At 36.6% G+C, this 17,137-nt stretch overlaps 1 protein-coding gene across 2 annotated transcripts in view; it reads left to right on the top strand.

Moving 5' to 3' along the window:
• Positions 1-1,969: 1,969 nt before the first annotated feature.
• The window catches only part of LOC127431493 (coiled-coil domain-containing protein 178), a 48,925-nt gene continuing 33,757 nt past the window's right edge, over positions 1,970-17,137 (top strand). For both annotated transcript variants that reach the window (XM_051681928.1, XM_051681927.1), the window contains exons 1-10: positions 1,970-2,071; positions 2,398-2,466; positions 5,749-5,885; positions 6,140-6,195; positions 6,418-6,494; positions 6,696-6,899; positions 9,095-9,315; positions 9,753-9,895; positions 12,581-12,734; positions 13,408-13,503. In XM_051681928.1, coding sequence (XP_051537888.1) covers positions 2,412-2,466; positions 5,749-5,885; positions 6,140-6,195; positions 6,418-6,494; positions 6,696-6,899; positions 9,095-9,315; positions 9,753-9,895; positions 12,581-12,734; positions 13,408-13,503 — 1,143 coding nt within the window. In that variant the 5' untranslated portion in view covers positions 1,970-2,071; positions 2,398-2,411. The remainder of the gene's footprint in view (positions 2,072-2,397; positions 2,467-5,748; positions 5,886-6,139; positions 6,196-6,417; positions 6,495-6,695; positions 6,900-9,094; positions 9,316-9,752; positions 9,896-12,580; positions 12,735-13,407; positions 13,504-17,137) is intronic.

Genomic DNA, 17,137 nt, shown 5'->3' with positions numbered 1-17,137 from the left:
TGCAGCTGAAATAATAAATACGTTTTAACAGAAAAAATTATGTAAATGCTTTTATAAAATTATAAGATTCACATTTCCGCCTTTAAACCCTCCAAAAAATTGGCCCCATTCACTTTATATAATAAGTGCCTCACTGTAACCTTGATTTTTTTAAAGAAAAGGCAGGACGGGTCAAAATCTGGGTCCTGAAGCAAAACCAGTTAAGGACCACTGGTCAACACCACAGTCAACAATACAGTAGATATTACTGATTTTTTTAGGTTATATGAAACACATAAAGGTATGAAAAGACTTCCATGAGAACTCCCACTGTTCAAGTGCACCAAAATGAAACCGTTACTACTTTTCCACCAATCAAGGACAATAACTCAGAAGCCTGATACTACACTGATTCTCATGGTGCCACCATGAAACAGCACAGCACTCTGACTTACAGTCTTATAGCCCATTCAGACTGTAAACAACTGCAAGTAAATTACAGGAAAGTCTTTCTCATGCTCTTATTGTAGAGATGGATAATGCTGCTTTCCTTCCCATTTCCAACTTTGGTTTGAGCATAAAATTAGACAGTGTTGATGATGCACTTAAAAAATGAATTACAAGTACGCTTAAAGTACAGAAAACCAAATACTGCATCATCCTTTTAATGTAAAGAGCATTTAAAAGCTGACTACTGTCAGACAAAGGGAACATATAATGAAAACAGCACAGCATAGGAAATAAAAAAGTTACCCAAAAAACATGCATATAAAATCCTCACCCATATTCATGCAATTAGATAAATATACATTATATTTGCAATAACAAGCAGAATATATAAAAACTCATATAGCATAAAAATAGGATTCATGTTCATCATACTTTTGTGATTGCAACTAATGATCACATAATCATTCAAATGCGCACTATTGTATGATATAGTTGTAGAATATGTACCATGCATTTTAATAATAAAGTAGACTGCGAAGCATTGACAATGAGACTCTATCAGAGGCGTCTGGATCGCTGTGCACTTGCTACTCACCAAACGTATGTCATCGCCAAAACGGGTTTAAATCCAATCCGTCTGCTTTCACTAAAGCCCATCGGCGTTAAAACGACGCATATAATCGACGACAGTTTCGCCGCTTAAATACAAAAGATTAGCACGAGACGCGCAGAGAGCAGCGCCGATCTTGGCTCTCTAATGTTCATTTGCTTTGATGTGACGTAATGCGCCTCTCGCGATGACGTAATTCGGAATCTCTCCATTGTACCCAGCCATATAGAATATAAAATATATAAAAATACAATGCAACAAGCATAAGCACAAAAAAAAAGGGTTTTCTATATAATATAATATAATATAATATAATATAATATAATATAATATAAGGTAGAATTTAAAATATATGTAAAAATTAACATTAACAAGCATGACCAAACACACACACACACACAAACGTTTTCTATATAATATAATATAATATAATATAATATAATATAATATAATATAATATAATATTTGGTAGAATTTAATATATATATATATATATATATATATATATATATATATATATATATATATATATATATATATATATATATATATATATATATATATACAAATTAACATTAACAATCATGACCAAACACACACACACACACACACACACACACACACACAAACGTTTTCAATATAATATAATATAATATTTTATATTTGGTAGAATAAAAATGAACAAGCATATGATGCTTTTGAGAAATGTTTTGTCCATCCTTCCTAAAACTTTTTACCAACTAGACTGAGCATTGTATTATTCACCATCCTTTTCAACCCTGAAAGGCTTTTCCCTTTTTTCAGTCTCTCCGTTTTGTCTATTGTCTCTGTGGTGAATGAAGCCCTGCCTGTTGCTTAGTAACGGCGCGCGCTGCAGAAACTTGGGGGCTGGAAACAAATACTGTGCTATCAAACAGGTCGCGACGTCACACAATACCATGATACAAAGTGTCAATATTTATCATATGGCGCATGTTGGGTCAAAAATATAATAAATCACATTTACGTCTGAACGCTTAAGCAGCGAATAATGTAAGTATTGACAGCTTGGGGCACCACCAAACCTGTTGTGTTACTGTAGTCAGCTGATACAAGCGATTATTAACCTTGCTTAGCTTGGCTTGCATTACTAATTATTTCAGATAACAGTGTTAATTTCCTTTGTGCAGTAAAATTGTTGTTTAGCTACTGTATATTTCAATAAGGCAACACAAATATGATTTATGAAGCAAATGTGTACCAATATATAAAAGTGTTATCTAATACCATAACTGTAGGCCTACCATAAAAATTAAATATAAACTTGCTACTCCAAAACTGTTTATTGATTAATCGTGATTTTTCACTATGACATGCAGATTCTACTTGAGCAATGCCTGACATAAAGTTACTCAAATTTCCATCAAGTGAAGGGTCTTTCCTACAAGGTAAAGTGCAATATTGACATCAGAGAGCCAATTTTATTTTCTAAATATTGCATGAACAGAAATGATGTGCATGAATCTGTATTTTATCTATTATTCATCATAGCTCCGATGTTTACATTTTCTCCAATCTTTCACTTGTGTTTCACCTTTGTGTTTCGTAAGTGAACGATTCAGTGTTTTTGAACGAATATTATAAGTGAACGTGTCTCGAACGAATCGTTCTCGATCAGTTCCATTGTTTTGGTCATAAATGAATCGTAAATGTTGTTTTTAACGAATCAGTTAAATCCAAGATCCAATGACTCGCTCATAATACTCTCGTTTGTCGCCACCTACAGGCGTAGGTTGTAATCGCAGAAATTGTGAAGTATCAGTGAACGAATATAAACAAATCTTTGGTGAATGTATTCAAAAGTCTCCAGTCACTGAATGAAAATGCCATTTTAACCATATAAAATCTGACATGTGAAAGTTTTGAAAAGAAATGCAAATGTTTTGACATTAAACTGTTTTAGTACCATAAGACAAACTATAAAAAGAAATCATATTTTTTTATGGATTATATTAGATACATTATGCTTGAAAGGTCATTATCCTGCCGAGGCCCAGCAATAAATTTATGTGTAGGACATTTTTTATTTAAGTTTTTATTAGCCCATACATACTACAGTGGTAAATCTTGGGGTATTATCAGAGGACTCCCTGGGCTTTTCAGAGATACTAAATGTTTGAGAGTTTGGCCATAACAACTTCCTCTCCTTGGTCTATAAATATGGATTGAAATGTATCACAGTTCAATTCAGCACATCAAATACAATATGAAATATAGCTGCAAGCAGCAATGCGGATTCCTTCTCAAAATGGCAAATCATTTAAAAATTGATCAGTAGAGGGTTGGGGTTAAATTCTGTCTGAATCCTAAACAAAAAAATTAAGGCTATGGCTGGATTTGAATCTCTGACCCTTCACTTACCAGCATAACATCTTAGCCAAGTTAGCTATTCACATTGTTGAGTGTTTCTGCTTTCAGTTTCTATATAAAAAAAGAACCAGTGGCTAGCATTGTCAGATCTGGCCCAAGTTCAAACAGCTGTAATTCAGTCATCTTTTGACATATCAAGGTGAAATTTTTCACGGTACTTCAGAGTGATGTCATCTTGAAGCATGTTAGGTTTGAAAAACCATCAGTCAAAATGACATTTGATTTATTGACATATATTGAGGCAATATGGACATTTACATAAATACGCCCCTTTCAGCCATTTTGTATTGTATTCATTTTTGCTAAGTAACAAATTGAAAGACATCAATTCTACACATGGGTACCAAATTTCAAGGGAAGAAGATTTTTGTAGGTTTTCCCAAATTTTCACTGTACAGGAAAATCCATCATGGCGGACATTATGGGTCCTTGAGGCTTTTTTGTTCCCCACGAGAAATGAGGCAAGAGTTTCAGAAGAATTGGACAAATGGGGTGGAAATGCCATCACTTTGAAAATGGGACATTTGGGCGTGGCCTGTAGCGCCCCCTAAGGGCGAATGTGGGCCATTCTTGGTGTGGGGGTTCCCGGTGGCCTGTAGTATCAATGTGCCAAATTAAATTTTTTTTGACTGGTGACTTTTTGAAATATTGGGGCGCAAGGAGAATAATAATAATAATAATAATAATAATAAAACCGCCAATAACAATAGGTTTCCTCCTACCGGAGGAATCCTAATAAAATATAATTTTTTTCAATGAACTATTTTTATCATATGTATTTTATGCACCAAACACTATATGGACATTTGAAAAAAGGAAATTGTACAACTTTTTTCGCTGGGTCTAAGGAAATTATGGTAAGATGACATCATAAAAGCTTGTAATGTAAAATAATGAGATCTTTATAATGACAGAGCAGGCTGCATATATGAAAATACAAAGAAATATTAGTTCACACTTTAAATATATCTTATAAAATGTATATGTCAGAATTTTCAAAGCTCTGTGATTTTTTATTTTTTATTTATTTTTTTGTGGGCATGTAATGGTGATTGAGAGATATACCTTAAAAGCCTGTTGTATCACATTTGATTCATGGATTTCAACGGCCATTCTCAATAAAATAATATTAAATTTTTTAACCAAGCATAAGTTGCTAATATTCAGCAAATACTCATTTTAAAATATCTGTAACAATATAATCATTACTGTCACTTTTACTTTATTAAAATCAGCAAATATGTAACATAAAAAACAAGTGCATGAAAAACAAAAGCTGACATTTTTGGAAAATTTCTAAAAATATTTTTTCCATTAAGAAATGCCTAGAAATGGGGCCTTGTAGCTCAGTGAGTAAAGACGCTGACTACCACCCCTGGAGTCGCGAGTTCGAATCCAGGGCATACTGAGTGACTCCGGCCAGGTCTCCTAAGCAACCAAATTGGCCCGGTTGCTAGGGAGGGTAGAGTCACATGGGGTAACCTCCTCGTGGTCACGATTAGGGGTTCTCGCTCTCAATGGGGTGTGTGGTAAATTGTGCGTGGAACGTGGAGAGTAGCATGAGCCTCCCAAGCCGTGATTCTCCCCGCTGTCATGCACAACGAGCCACGTGATAAGATGTGCGGATTGACTGTCTCTGAAGGGGAGGCAACTGAGACTTGTCACCCGGATTGAGGCAAGTAACCGCGCCACCACAAGGACCTAGTAAGTAGTGGGAATTGGGCATTCCAAATTGGGATAAAAAATGCCCAGAAATGTCACCAGGTGTCAGCAGACATCTAGTACATTGCAGACAACAGGATTTTCAGCAACATTTTGGTTTATTCTAATGATTTAACAGTCTTTAGAAAATAGTGTATCAAATTTGATACAGGCAGTGTTCGGTTAAAACAGTGTAATATCACACCAGTCATGCCCCCTGTTGAAAATACCTGCTTTAAATTACTAATTTAAAAAAAGTCACAATTACTCTCGATACACAGGAAACGAGAAAACTTGGGATATAAAAGAAAAGTAAAACATCTGTACAAACCTAGTTTATTACAAATTTGTGGCACTATCACCCCAATTCACATATGGGTAATCGATTCATAATTTGCCCATTGACATTTATCAATTTTAATCTACATTTTTGGTGAAATATTATATGAATATACAGAGAAATATATACATTTTAGGTTCTGCAACTGGTCACTATTTTATTTAAGTAAAAATACTGTTTAAAATAGTTTTAGATGCAGTATAGCATGTTACAACGCAGGACATGTCAAATTTCCAAATATATTGGCTGCATGTTTCAGACCAGGCAGAGGTTCAGAAAAGTTCCTCCAGCAGGCGTCGCAGCTGTGCTCTGGTTAACACGCCAACACCATGTGTTAACAAGGCAGTGTGTCACATACAAGAGCTAAAGACCAAACTGGAAAACTGGGGCCAACAGGTAGGGCCATACATATTGTACAAACATAATTTGGAGATAAAGATGCATTCTGGTATTTTACACTATAACTGCAGATCCTAACCAAAACCTAACCACATAACCACACAATGGCGAGACCTTTTGGTCGATCCCTATATCAAAACCGGTACCACTGATCACACCGAGATGGAGTTCACATTTATATAGATTGAATGTTCTGTTCTCTACTCTCACATTACAAAATGAATGAATAATGAATGTTTCTCCTCTTCTAGGGTGATAATGCTCAGCATGAAACTGCAAATGAAAACAACCAGAATATCATTTGGAAGTGAGCCATAAAGCATTATAGATTTTCTCTATAACATTACTCATCTAGTGTAACCATTTTTACAGTAGGATAGCACTTATGGTCAGTGGCCATTATGGGTTTATATTCATTATACTGTATAAGGGCTCTAACATATAATTACATAATAGTTTCAATCCAATAATAATGATAAGTTATTACTGTTTCACTGTTTATTAATGTGTTTTGCCTTTTTGTTTTTAGATGTGTTTCTATCGATGGCAAAACTGCAGTAGAAAAGACAGAACTGTGTATTGAAGGCATGGGGTTTTGTATTCAAGGTAATGATGGACGGTCCTGAATCAATTAATTAATTTAATTAATTAATATTTTAATATTATGTATTATTATGCATTAAGTGTACCCAGGATTTATATTTGTTACTTTTTAAACTTTTCATTGTAGACTACTGTGCTTTTTGAGTAATATTGTGTTTTGTGTAAATAATGTCCTACATCTGGAATAACTTTAATTGTAAATAGAGAGAGAGGTGTTGACTTCACTCTGGACGGAGACCACAGATGTCCTGATGGAGGTGAGGAGTCTGATGGAGCGTCTTGAGTTGGACCGGAGAGAAGCAGAGAAGGCTCTGGAGGAAGAAAAGGAGAGAGCCAAGAAACTTTTGGAGAAACAGAACAGTCTCTTTCTCTGGAAACAGAAGGAGTTGCCCATTGCAATGCGGAAAGGTCAGGCTATTTTTTTCTATTCTGTTCTATTCTATTCTGGTGGTGACATGTCACGGTGAGGCTGTAAGTCGAACAGAAATTTAGATGAAAAGAGATACATAGAAGAAAAATATAATGCCTGTCAAAGGCAGGTGGTATTAGGAGGAGGGGACATTCTCATTCTAAAGAGCATTTAATTGGACAAAAATCTGAGTACAAGATGAGTCATCAATATTTTTGCTCCATTTCCCAGGAAGAGATTTGATTTAAAGGAATGTTCAGGGTTCAACACAAGTTAAGCTCAATCGACAGCATTTGTGACATAATGTTGATTACCACAAAAAATTATTCAGCTCGTCCCTCCTTTTTTTAGAAAAAGGCAAATATCAAGGTTAAAGTGAGGAACTTACAATGGAAGTGAATGGGGCCAATTTTCGTAAGGCTTAAAGGCAGAAATGTGACGCTTTTTTTATTTTAAAAGCACTTGTGTATTATTTGAGCTGTAAAGTTCTTTAAATCAATGTTTTAGGGTTTTAGGGTTTACGATGTTACGTTGTCATGGCAACAAAATTGTACAATTGGGTATAACTTTACACAGGAAAGGTTAAAAAGCGATTTTATCACAATAAAATCATGTTAACACGTATATTGTTTATGTCTTGTGGCTATACACTTCCAATGTAAGTCCCTCCTTTTTAAAGAAATGGAGTGAATAGAGTGTAAAGTAATTTTTCTAGTATTACACATTGTGCCACAAATTCTGCCGATTGAGCTTAAAGGGATAGTACACCCAAAAATGGAAATTCTCTCATCATGTACTCATCCTCATGCTAACCCAGATGTGTATGACTTTATTTCTTCTGCTGAACACAAACAAAGATATTTAGAAGAATATCTCAGCTCTGTTGGTCCTTTCAATGAAAGTGAATGGCGGCCAAAAGTCCAAAAAGCACATAAAGACAGCATCAAATTAATCCATAAGACTTTAGTGGTTAAATCCACATCTTCAGAAGCGATGTAATAGGTGTGGGTGAGAAACAGATCAATATTTAAGTGCTTTTTTACTATAAATTCTCCTCCCTACCCAGTAGGTGGCGATATGCACAAAGAATGTGAATTGCCAAAAACAAAAGAAGAAGAATGTGAAAGTGAAAGTGGAGATTTATAGTTAAAAATATTTAAATATAGATATGTTACTCACCCACACCTTTCATATCGCTTCTGAAGACATGGATTAAACCACTGGAGCTGTATGGATTACTTTTATGCTACCTGTATGTGCTTTTTGGACTGTGGCAGCGGGGGCGTGGTCAAGTGTCCGTCCAGAGAGAGAGAAAGCGGTAAGGGCGCTTGCACCTGAGCTAGATTATGTGTAACACCTGTCTCTAATTCCAGTGAGCATGGGGAGAGTGGCATATAAGCAGCCACGCCACCAGCAGAGGAGAGAGAGTTTGGCACAAGGAAGGCCATGGTGCTCCTGAAGCTGTTACGTTCGTTCTGTTGTATTTGTGAAGCTGATGTGTTTAAGTAACTACGTGCCTGTGAAGCTGATGAGTTTGTGAAGTTGTAAAGCACTGAAGTGGCTGATTAAAAGTCTTACCTGAGCCTGGAAAACCAGCTTTCCTGTGTTCTTCTTCCCTTCTGCTGTGAAGTTGTTACATGGACCTTCAAAGTTCTGGCCACCATCTCAGAAAGAAAGTTAATTGATGAGAGAATCAATTTTCATTTTTGGGTGAACTATCCCTTTAACTTGAATTGAACCAAGAATTTTCCTATAAATGCATATATCTGCTCATTGCAAAAAAGCAAAAAAACAAACAAAAGAAAAACCAATAAAAATATCTAAACATCCTTAAAACAAGATTAATTTACTTGAGAAGCAAAATTGCGCTAGATATTAAGACATGTTCTTTAAACAAGAAAAATAAATTTGCGGATGGGGTAAGAAAAATAAACGTACTATTTTTTTAAGGATGTTTTGATGTTTTTGGTGGAAAACAAGACAAAAATCCTGATTGAGAAAATTATTTATATGTTCCTTTTATAAACTTCTCGGATTACACTAATAGATGACCTGAAGTCTAATACACATGGACTAAAAGCCACAAAACTACAATTTTGATTAAATTGGGTCAAATGTTAAATTACCAAAATAATCTCTTTTCTCTCCAACCCCTGACTTTTCATATCTGTCTCTGTTATTTTATTGTGGTTAGAGCTTGAAGCCTGCAGCACAGACATCGCTGAGCTGACGTTGCATGTGAAAATGAGGAGAGATCAGCTGCCGCTGGTGAGAGACCAGCTGACCCACACGGAGGTGCTGAACCGCCGTCTGAAGGAGGATATTGATTTTATGAGGAAACACGGGCCGCTCGTGTACGAGAGGCTCCAGCTGGAGAGTGAAATCATGAAGCAAATCCAAACAGCACAAAATGAGGTGAGTGACCTGAAATCAATAAGACACAACTGAAAGAGAGGATGAAGGTCTAACTAAAAGCATGTTAGGCCGCGTTACAATGCAAAGATGGTACAGAAGCCGCATTTTAAGAGGCAAATATAACACAAAAGGTGTATTTACTTAGACTGCTGAAAGGAATCGGTCACTCAAAAATGAAAATTCTGTTATCATTCACTCACTCTCATGTTGATCCAAACCAGTATGACACTCTTTCCTCTATGGAATGTAGAAGGTTCTGAACCTTGGTTCTGAAACAATTTTTCCCATTCATTTTCTTTATTGGCATTTAAAAAATTCATCTGTAAAGAGTCTGAAGCCATAAACAAAGCCTCAAAATCTCTGAAATTAAACCTCTGAAATTACCATATGGTGTATGTCTTTTGTACTAAAACATGTTTTCAATGATGTTTCCATAGGCCAGTGAGACTTTTACAAGCATCTCCCATAAGCTAAAGCTTCTTCAACAGGAGTTTAATGAAGAAGAATTCAGAGCTGACTTTGAGAGAGAGCAAATTAACAAAGAATTTGAAAAGATCAGCAATCAGCTGAGGGACAAACAGTGAGTCACCAGACACCAGTGACATCATCCTACATTTTATTTCAGTACACTTGTGTTATATTTGTTCAGACAGCAGGTGTCACTAAAATGCTACTATCTCCTTCCTCAGAGTTTAATTCCAAACCATCACTTTCATGTAGGCAGGTTACAAAACCACAAAGAAAATCCATTAGAATAGTTGATTTTTTTATTACACAGTTTTAATGGTGATGTATGCGATTTTATCCGTTCTTTTTCCATGAGATTGAGTCGTTGGATTAACCACACCCCCTCTTTCCAAAACCCCGAACTCCAAAGATACCAAAATGAGCTTTATTGAGAGCATAAACGGTTGTTAAAAACAACAGTGGCAAAATAGCACCCTCAACTGACAACTGTTATGAAGAACATGTCATAAAAATGCATTATGCCTCAATAATTCGCTGCAACTACAATACTATGTTTGCTGTTTTTACAGAGTCTAGAGTTGTCACAGAGACTGGTGAGATATCTCACAACACTTATTTCATTAATATGTTTCAGGGAGTAGGACATTTTTTTACATACCTTTCCATGAAAAAATCGCTTACAGCACCTTTAAAATCATGTTTAAGTTAACACTAGACAGATACCATAGTCCAAGCATTTCATATCTCCAGAATTAATACTTTTTCATCAGTTTTTGAATGAAAGTAAATATTTTTTTCCTATTAACAATTCTTTAACAATTGACATATTGAACATAAATACAAAACATATATACACAGAATTAATATTAACCCCCACTATTACCCCTCCCCCTCCCAATCCTCAACCCCACCCTGGCCCCCAACAACATCCCAGTGGTCATACATGATTATAGACACACACACACACACACACACACACACACACAAAAAATATGTATATATATATATATATATATATATATATATATATATATATATATATATATATATATATATATATATATATATATATATATATATATATATATATATATATATATATATATTAATCACACAACCAGAAACATCCGTTTTCTGCCCCATTTCTCCACAAACAAGTTAAACTTCCCCAGTCTTCTTAATGACCCTTCTTCAAAGGCTGCCACCCTCCCCATCTCCGAGCACCACTCCTGAAATGAGGGCGCTCCAGCCGACCTCCAACCCCTTAAAAGTATCTGTCTGGCGATCATGACACTGGTTAGGACCCAACACTTTATGTTTCTATTCTCAACATTGATGACCGCCCCATCGCCCAAAATACAGAGTCTGGGGCAAAATGATACCCGAATGCCCAATACATCACACACAAAACTCTGAACCTTCAACCAAAACTCCTGGATCTTAACACACCCCCAAAAGACATGGGTTATGTCTCCATCCTCTGATTGGCATTTCCAGCAGGTGGGTGTGTCTTTAAGACCAAACATATACAATCTAGAAGGGGTCCAATAGAATCGATGCAAAATCTTGAATTTCATAAGGTGCACCCTTGCGTCTCTAGATGCAGACTTGACGTTTTTTAGAATCCTAGCCCACTCTCCCTCCAATTCTAAGTTTAAATCTTTCTCCCATAATCGCTTGAGAGAAGTTGAATCTCCGTCCCCCAGACTCTGAATTAGCAGGGAGTAATACACTGATGCCTCATGACCTTTTCCAAAAGCAGTAATCCCCACTCCCAGAGTATCTGCCTCTTTAGGGAGGTGTATGCTACTCCCAAAAATAGTACAGAGCAAGTGGCGCAGTTGTAAATACCTAAAAAACTGAGATCTGGGGATACCAAAATGTTGAACCAAATTTTCAAAGGATCTCAACACTTCACTCTCATATAGGTCACCGAGTGTATTAACCTCCCTCACAATCCACTCTGACCAGCAGAAAGGGGACTTATTAACACATAATTTTTGGGTTCAGCCATATGCATGAGGCAACATTTAAATAAATGTCCGAATTAAACACTCTGGACACTTTTGTCCATTCCAAGCGCAAATGTGAGATAACGGGGTGTAATTTAACTTCTCCGGTTAGTTTGACAGAAAGGCTTTGCAATGGCGAAATAGGGGCAAGAACTTCATGTTCAATACAAAATCAGCTTACTGAAATGTAATCTGGGACGTTTCCCATTCCAAATGAAGGACTTCGCTATGCTTTCAAATTGCTTGGAATAAGAGAGGGGAACATCTACAGGGAGACTGTAGCAGGTAGTTGAATTTTGGAATACAATTCATTTTAATAACAATAACCTTCCCAATCATCGATAAATATAAGAATGACAGTCATTTTTAAAAGCACTGAATTGCAGTGAAAATTGATGTTAAATGTGCCATACAAGAATGGTAGTCAGAAATCGTTGAAATTTGCTCAAAAGCAGCGACTGGGCAGATTTTTAGAATTAGTATGCGCTTATTCATACAAACAGCCGCTGCTTGCCAGAAGTAAACCCTGAATTTACATTAATACATTAATAAATCAATAAAGAATGTGATGTTTTAAAGATATAAAAGCTTTGCTAATGCAATTTCCTAAGTAAAAGCTGTGTGGATTCTGATGAAAAACTGTACAAATTGCCTAAAGTTAAGATTGTAAGGTGAGGTTTGATAACATATTCATGGAGTAGAATCTTCTTTCCTTCTGAAGCTGTTTATGCACATGTAAAATGTATTATAGAGGAATCACACAATTTCTCTTTTTCTGCTTACAGGAGTGCGTTACAGCAGCTGCAGTCACAGTGTGAGCTTTTTCACAGTAGAACTAAAGAGTATGAAACAGAATTGGCATTGAAAGATGGCCAAATCAAAGCCTTGCTGCAAGAAATCTGCCAGTTTGAGAGGCAGGAAACAGACACAAATGATGCTGTTAGTACTAATTTACACATTAATATATGTACTGTATATAAATACATTAACCAGCTAGGCTCACGGGATATTTGATCGAATCCACCAGAATAATATGAAAATATTGTGCATTTTGTCAGTGTTAAATATTAAATCCAGGCTTCTCACGGTCATGGAAAACCTGGAAATGCCAGGAAATTTCAGAAATGTGATATTCAGTTATGGAAATGACATGGAAATAGTAGTTTCGTTAGGGAGGTTTCTTAGTTTGCTCTGTTCTAAAATATGAAATCAGAAAGATATTGCGATATAGAGCAAAAAAGCTGGTCTGTCTATAAAGGGTTTTATTGGAGACCTTTGTGCACTACTAAGTGGCTTGGGACCTGACATACAAAAGTAAACCTATCCCAGCAATCTCCAAGAAATGTTTTTTTTTATTATTGTTTTTTTTTTAATCCCTTATCAAAGTCTTATCAGAAATCATATATGACTGGATAGGTCATGGAAATTTATTGGTCGAAAAGTGTGGGAACCCTGTATATTTGAAAATGTGTCCTTGTATCATAAATTGATGTTTACTGCAATATGCTTTATTAAAAAATAATAATAATACTTGTAAAATTTTTAATTAGACCACTGAAAGTTTGATGTTTATCTTTGATACCAAACATTCATGATTTCATGTCTGTCGTAGGTTGTGATATTAAAAGCAAAACTAGGAGATAAGGAAGAGATATTCATGAAAAAGAAGAAGGAAGTAATACAAATTCAAAACCAAATGCAAACAGCTGTAAGTATAAAAGCATATTAGAGAAGTTGCTTGTTATTTTAAATGAAATAAATCAGAGGTGAAATTGTTGGAGATGTCACACCCTCACGTCCTCTGGAGGGCAGGAAAGACCCACGATTTCTTTCACTGATTTGCTGTGTTTATTCTCTCAAAGCCTCCATTTTGTCTAAGCCCTGATTTTCACAATTACAATTATGCTTGAGTGAATGAGCTACGGAGCGTTCAGCTGTTTCTTTGGCAGTTTGTTTATTCCTTTTTAAAATTGTACTTCTTGCATTTTTGATGCCTTTTCTTTTTCATATGTCACAACTGGTTTTCTGTGTTTACAAAGTTTAAAAACTTTTCACCAGATAGAAATATGGAATTGTCAATAGAGAAAGGCCCGGCCATGGTGGGGCTCTGTTATGTTCGAGTTTCAAGAATTTTTTGACACAGGACTATTATAGTATGAAATATTAATTAAATTGAAAAAGTTTATATGCACTATAACAATCAGTGGACCTATCAATGATGTAGCTAGCAGTAAATTTGGTTATATGAGTTGTGTGTACATATACAGCAAAAATTAGGAAGAATTTTGTAATTATTCCAAAAATGGTCTTTTATGTAAAGGCCTCTTTTCACTTACATTTTTAAAATCAAAAGTTGTATACTGTATGTTAACATTAGTTAATGCACTTTGAACTAACATGAAATAACAATGAGCATTTGTACAATAAACAATTTTATTTTTATTAACTAACATTTACAAAGATTAGTAATTGCATTAAAAATATATTGTTCATTGTTAGTTCATGATACCCAATGCATTAACTAATGTTAACGAATGGAACTTTATTGTAAAATGTTACCAACACACACACACACACACACACACACACACACACACACACACACGTATCTATATATATATATATATATACACACACATATATATATATATATACACACACTGTGGCCAAAAGTTTGGAATAAATGGTACTTTTATTCACCAAAGTGGCATTCAACTGATCACAATGTATAGTCAGGACATTAATAATGTGAAAAATTACTATTACAATTTGAAAAAAAGAATCAGAACTTCTTAAACTACTTCAAAAAATCCTCCATGTGCAGCAATGACAGCTTTGCAGATCCTTGGCATTCTAGCTGTCAGTTTGTCCAGATACTCAGGTGACATTTCACCCCACACTTCCTGTAGCACTTGTCATAGATGTGGCTGTCTTGTCAGGCACTTCTCACGCACCTTACAGTCTAGCTGATCCCACAAAAGCTCAATGGGGTTAAGATCCAAAACACTCTTTTCCAATTATCTGTTGTCCAATGTCTGTGTTTCTTTGCCCACTCTAGCCTTTTCTTTTTGTTTTTCTGTTTCAAAAGTGGCTTTTTCTTTGCAATTCTTCCCATAAGGCCTGCACCCCTGAGTCTTCTCTTTACTGTTGTTCATGAAACTGGTGTTGAGCGGGTAGAATTCAATGAAGCTGTCAGCTGAGGACATGTGAGGTGTCTATTTCTCAAACTAGAGACTCTGATGTACTTATCCTCTTGTTTAGTTGTACATCTGGTCTTCCACATCTCTTTCTGTCCTTGTTAGAGCCAGTTGTCCTTTGTCTTTGAAGACTGTAGTGTACACCTTTGTATGAAATCTTCAGTTTTTTGGCAATTTCAAGCATTGTATATCCTTCATTCTTCAAAACAATGATTGACTGACGAGTTTCTAGAGAAAGCTGTTTCTTTTCTGCCATTTTTGTCCTAATATTGACCTTAAGACATGCCAGTTTATTGCATAATGTGGCAACTCAAAAACAAACACAAAGACAATGTTAAACTTCATTTAATGAACCAAATAGCTTTCAGCTGTGTTTGATATAATGGCAAGTGATTTTCTAGTACCAAATTAGCAATTTAGCATGATTACTCAAGGATAAGGTGTTGGAGTGATGGCTGCTGGAAATGGGGCCTGTCTAGATTTGATCAAAAATGACTTTTTTCAAATAGTGATGGTGCTGTTTTTTACATCAGTAATGTCCTGACTATACTTTGTGATCAGCTGAATGCCACTTTTGTGAATTAAAGTACCAATTTCCTTCCGAAACCAACCCGATCTCATGAAAATTCATACATAATTTACGAGTTGGCTATTTCGTATGGACTCGCACGATGTCGTTCACATAAACTCGTACGACTTCATCACGTGCAAATTTCCGGATGTCAAATGCGGAAGTAAGCGCGAGTTTTGCACACGAGGCATTAAGGACATACTTATTAATATTATGCCCTTACCCAAACCCCTTATCTAAACTTAACCAATCATTAGAGTGTGTAAACATGAAAGGAAGCTGTTGTGTGTGACAGAAGCAAGTAATTGTCGAATATTAGATGGAAACGATGTCCAGCGACATCATTGGCTGTAGTGAAAGTCGTAGGAATTCAAAGGAGTGCAGTCGTGCGATATCATACGAATTAGCCAAATTTAGAAAAGTCACATGAATCCTGACGATTTCACCGTGAAGTATGTTGCCCGAAACAGCAAAATCTTTACATTATTCCAAACTTTTGGCTGCCAGTGTATATATATAAATTCAGAAAAAAATAAAGAAACGTTCCCGGACATTTCTGGGGGGAATGGCCCTAGCCCTTACCCTCCGATCCAACAGGTCCCAGACATGCCCAATGGGACTGAGATCCGGGCTCTTCGGTGGCCATGGCAGAACACTGATATTCCTGTCTTGCAGGAAATCATGCACAGAACGAGCAGTATGGCTGGTGGCACTGTCATGCTGGAGGGTTATGTCAGGATGAGCCTGCAGGAAGGGTACGCATGAGGGAGGAGGATGTCTTCCCTGTAACGCACAGTGAAGAGTTTGCCTGCAATGACAACAAGCTCAGTCCGATGATGCTGTGACACACCGCCCCAGACCATGACAGACAAATCAATCCCGCTCCAGAGTACAGGCCTCGGTGTAACATTCATTCCTTCAACGATAAACGAGAGTCTGACCATCACCCCTGGTGAGACAAAACCGCGACTTGTCAGTGAAGTTTTTGCCAGTCCTGTCTGGTCCAGCGAAGGTGTGTTTGTGCCCATAGGCGACATTGTTGCCGGTGATGTCTGGTAAGGACCTGCCTTACAACAGGCCTACAAGCCCTCAGTCCAGCCTCTCTCAGCCTATTGCGGACAGTCTGAGCACTGATGGAGGGATTGTGTGTTCCTGGTGTAACTCGGGCAGTTGTTGTTGCCATCCTGTACCTGTCCCGCAGGTGTGATATTTGGATGTAACAATCCTGTGCAGGTGTTGTTACACGTGGTCTGCCACTGTGAGGACGATCAGCTGTCCTTCCTGTCTCACTGTAGTGCTGTCTTAGGCGTCTCACAGTACGGACATTGCAATTTATTGCCCTGGCCACATTTGCAGTCCTCATGCCTCCATGCAGCATGCCTAAGGCACGTTCACGCAGATGAGCAGGGACCCTGGGCATCTTTCTTTTGGTGTTTTTCAGAGTCAGTAGAAAGGTCTCTTTAGTGTCCTAAGTTTTTATAACTGTGACCTTAGTTGCCTACCATCTGTAAGCTGTTAGTGTCTTAACAACCATCCCACAGGTGCATGTTCATTAATTGTTTATGGATCATTGA

The sequence above is a fragment of the Myxocyprinus asiaticus genome, chromosome 41 (genome assembly GCF_019703515.2).
Source record: "Myxocyprinus asiaticus isolate MX2 ecotype Aquarium Trade chromosome 41, UBuf_Myxa_2, whole genome shotgun sequence".
NCBI lineage: Eukaryota > Metazoa > Chordata > Actinopteri > Cypriniformes > Catostomidae > Myxocyprinus > Myxocyprinus asiaticus.
The sequence above is the reverse complement of the archived record's forward strand: the minus strand, read 5'-3'. Positions and strand labels throughout refer to the sequence as shown.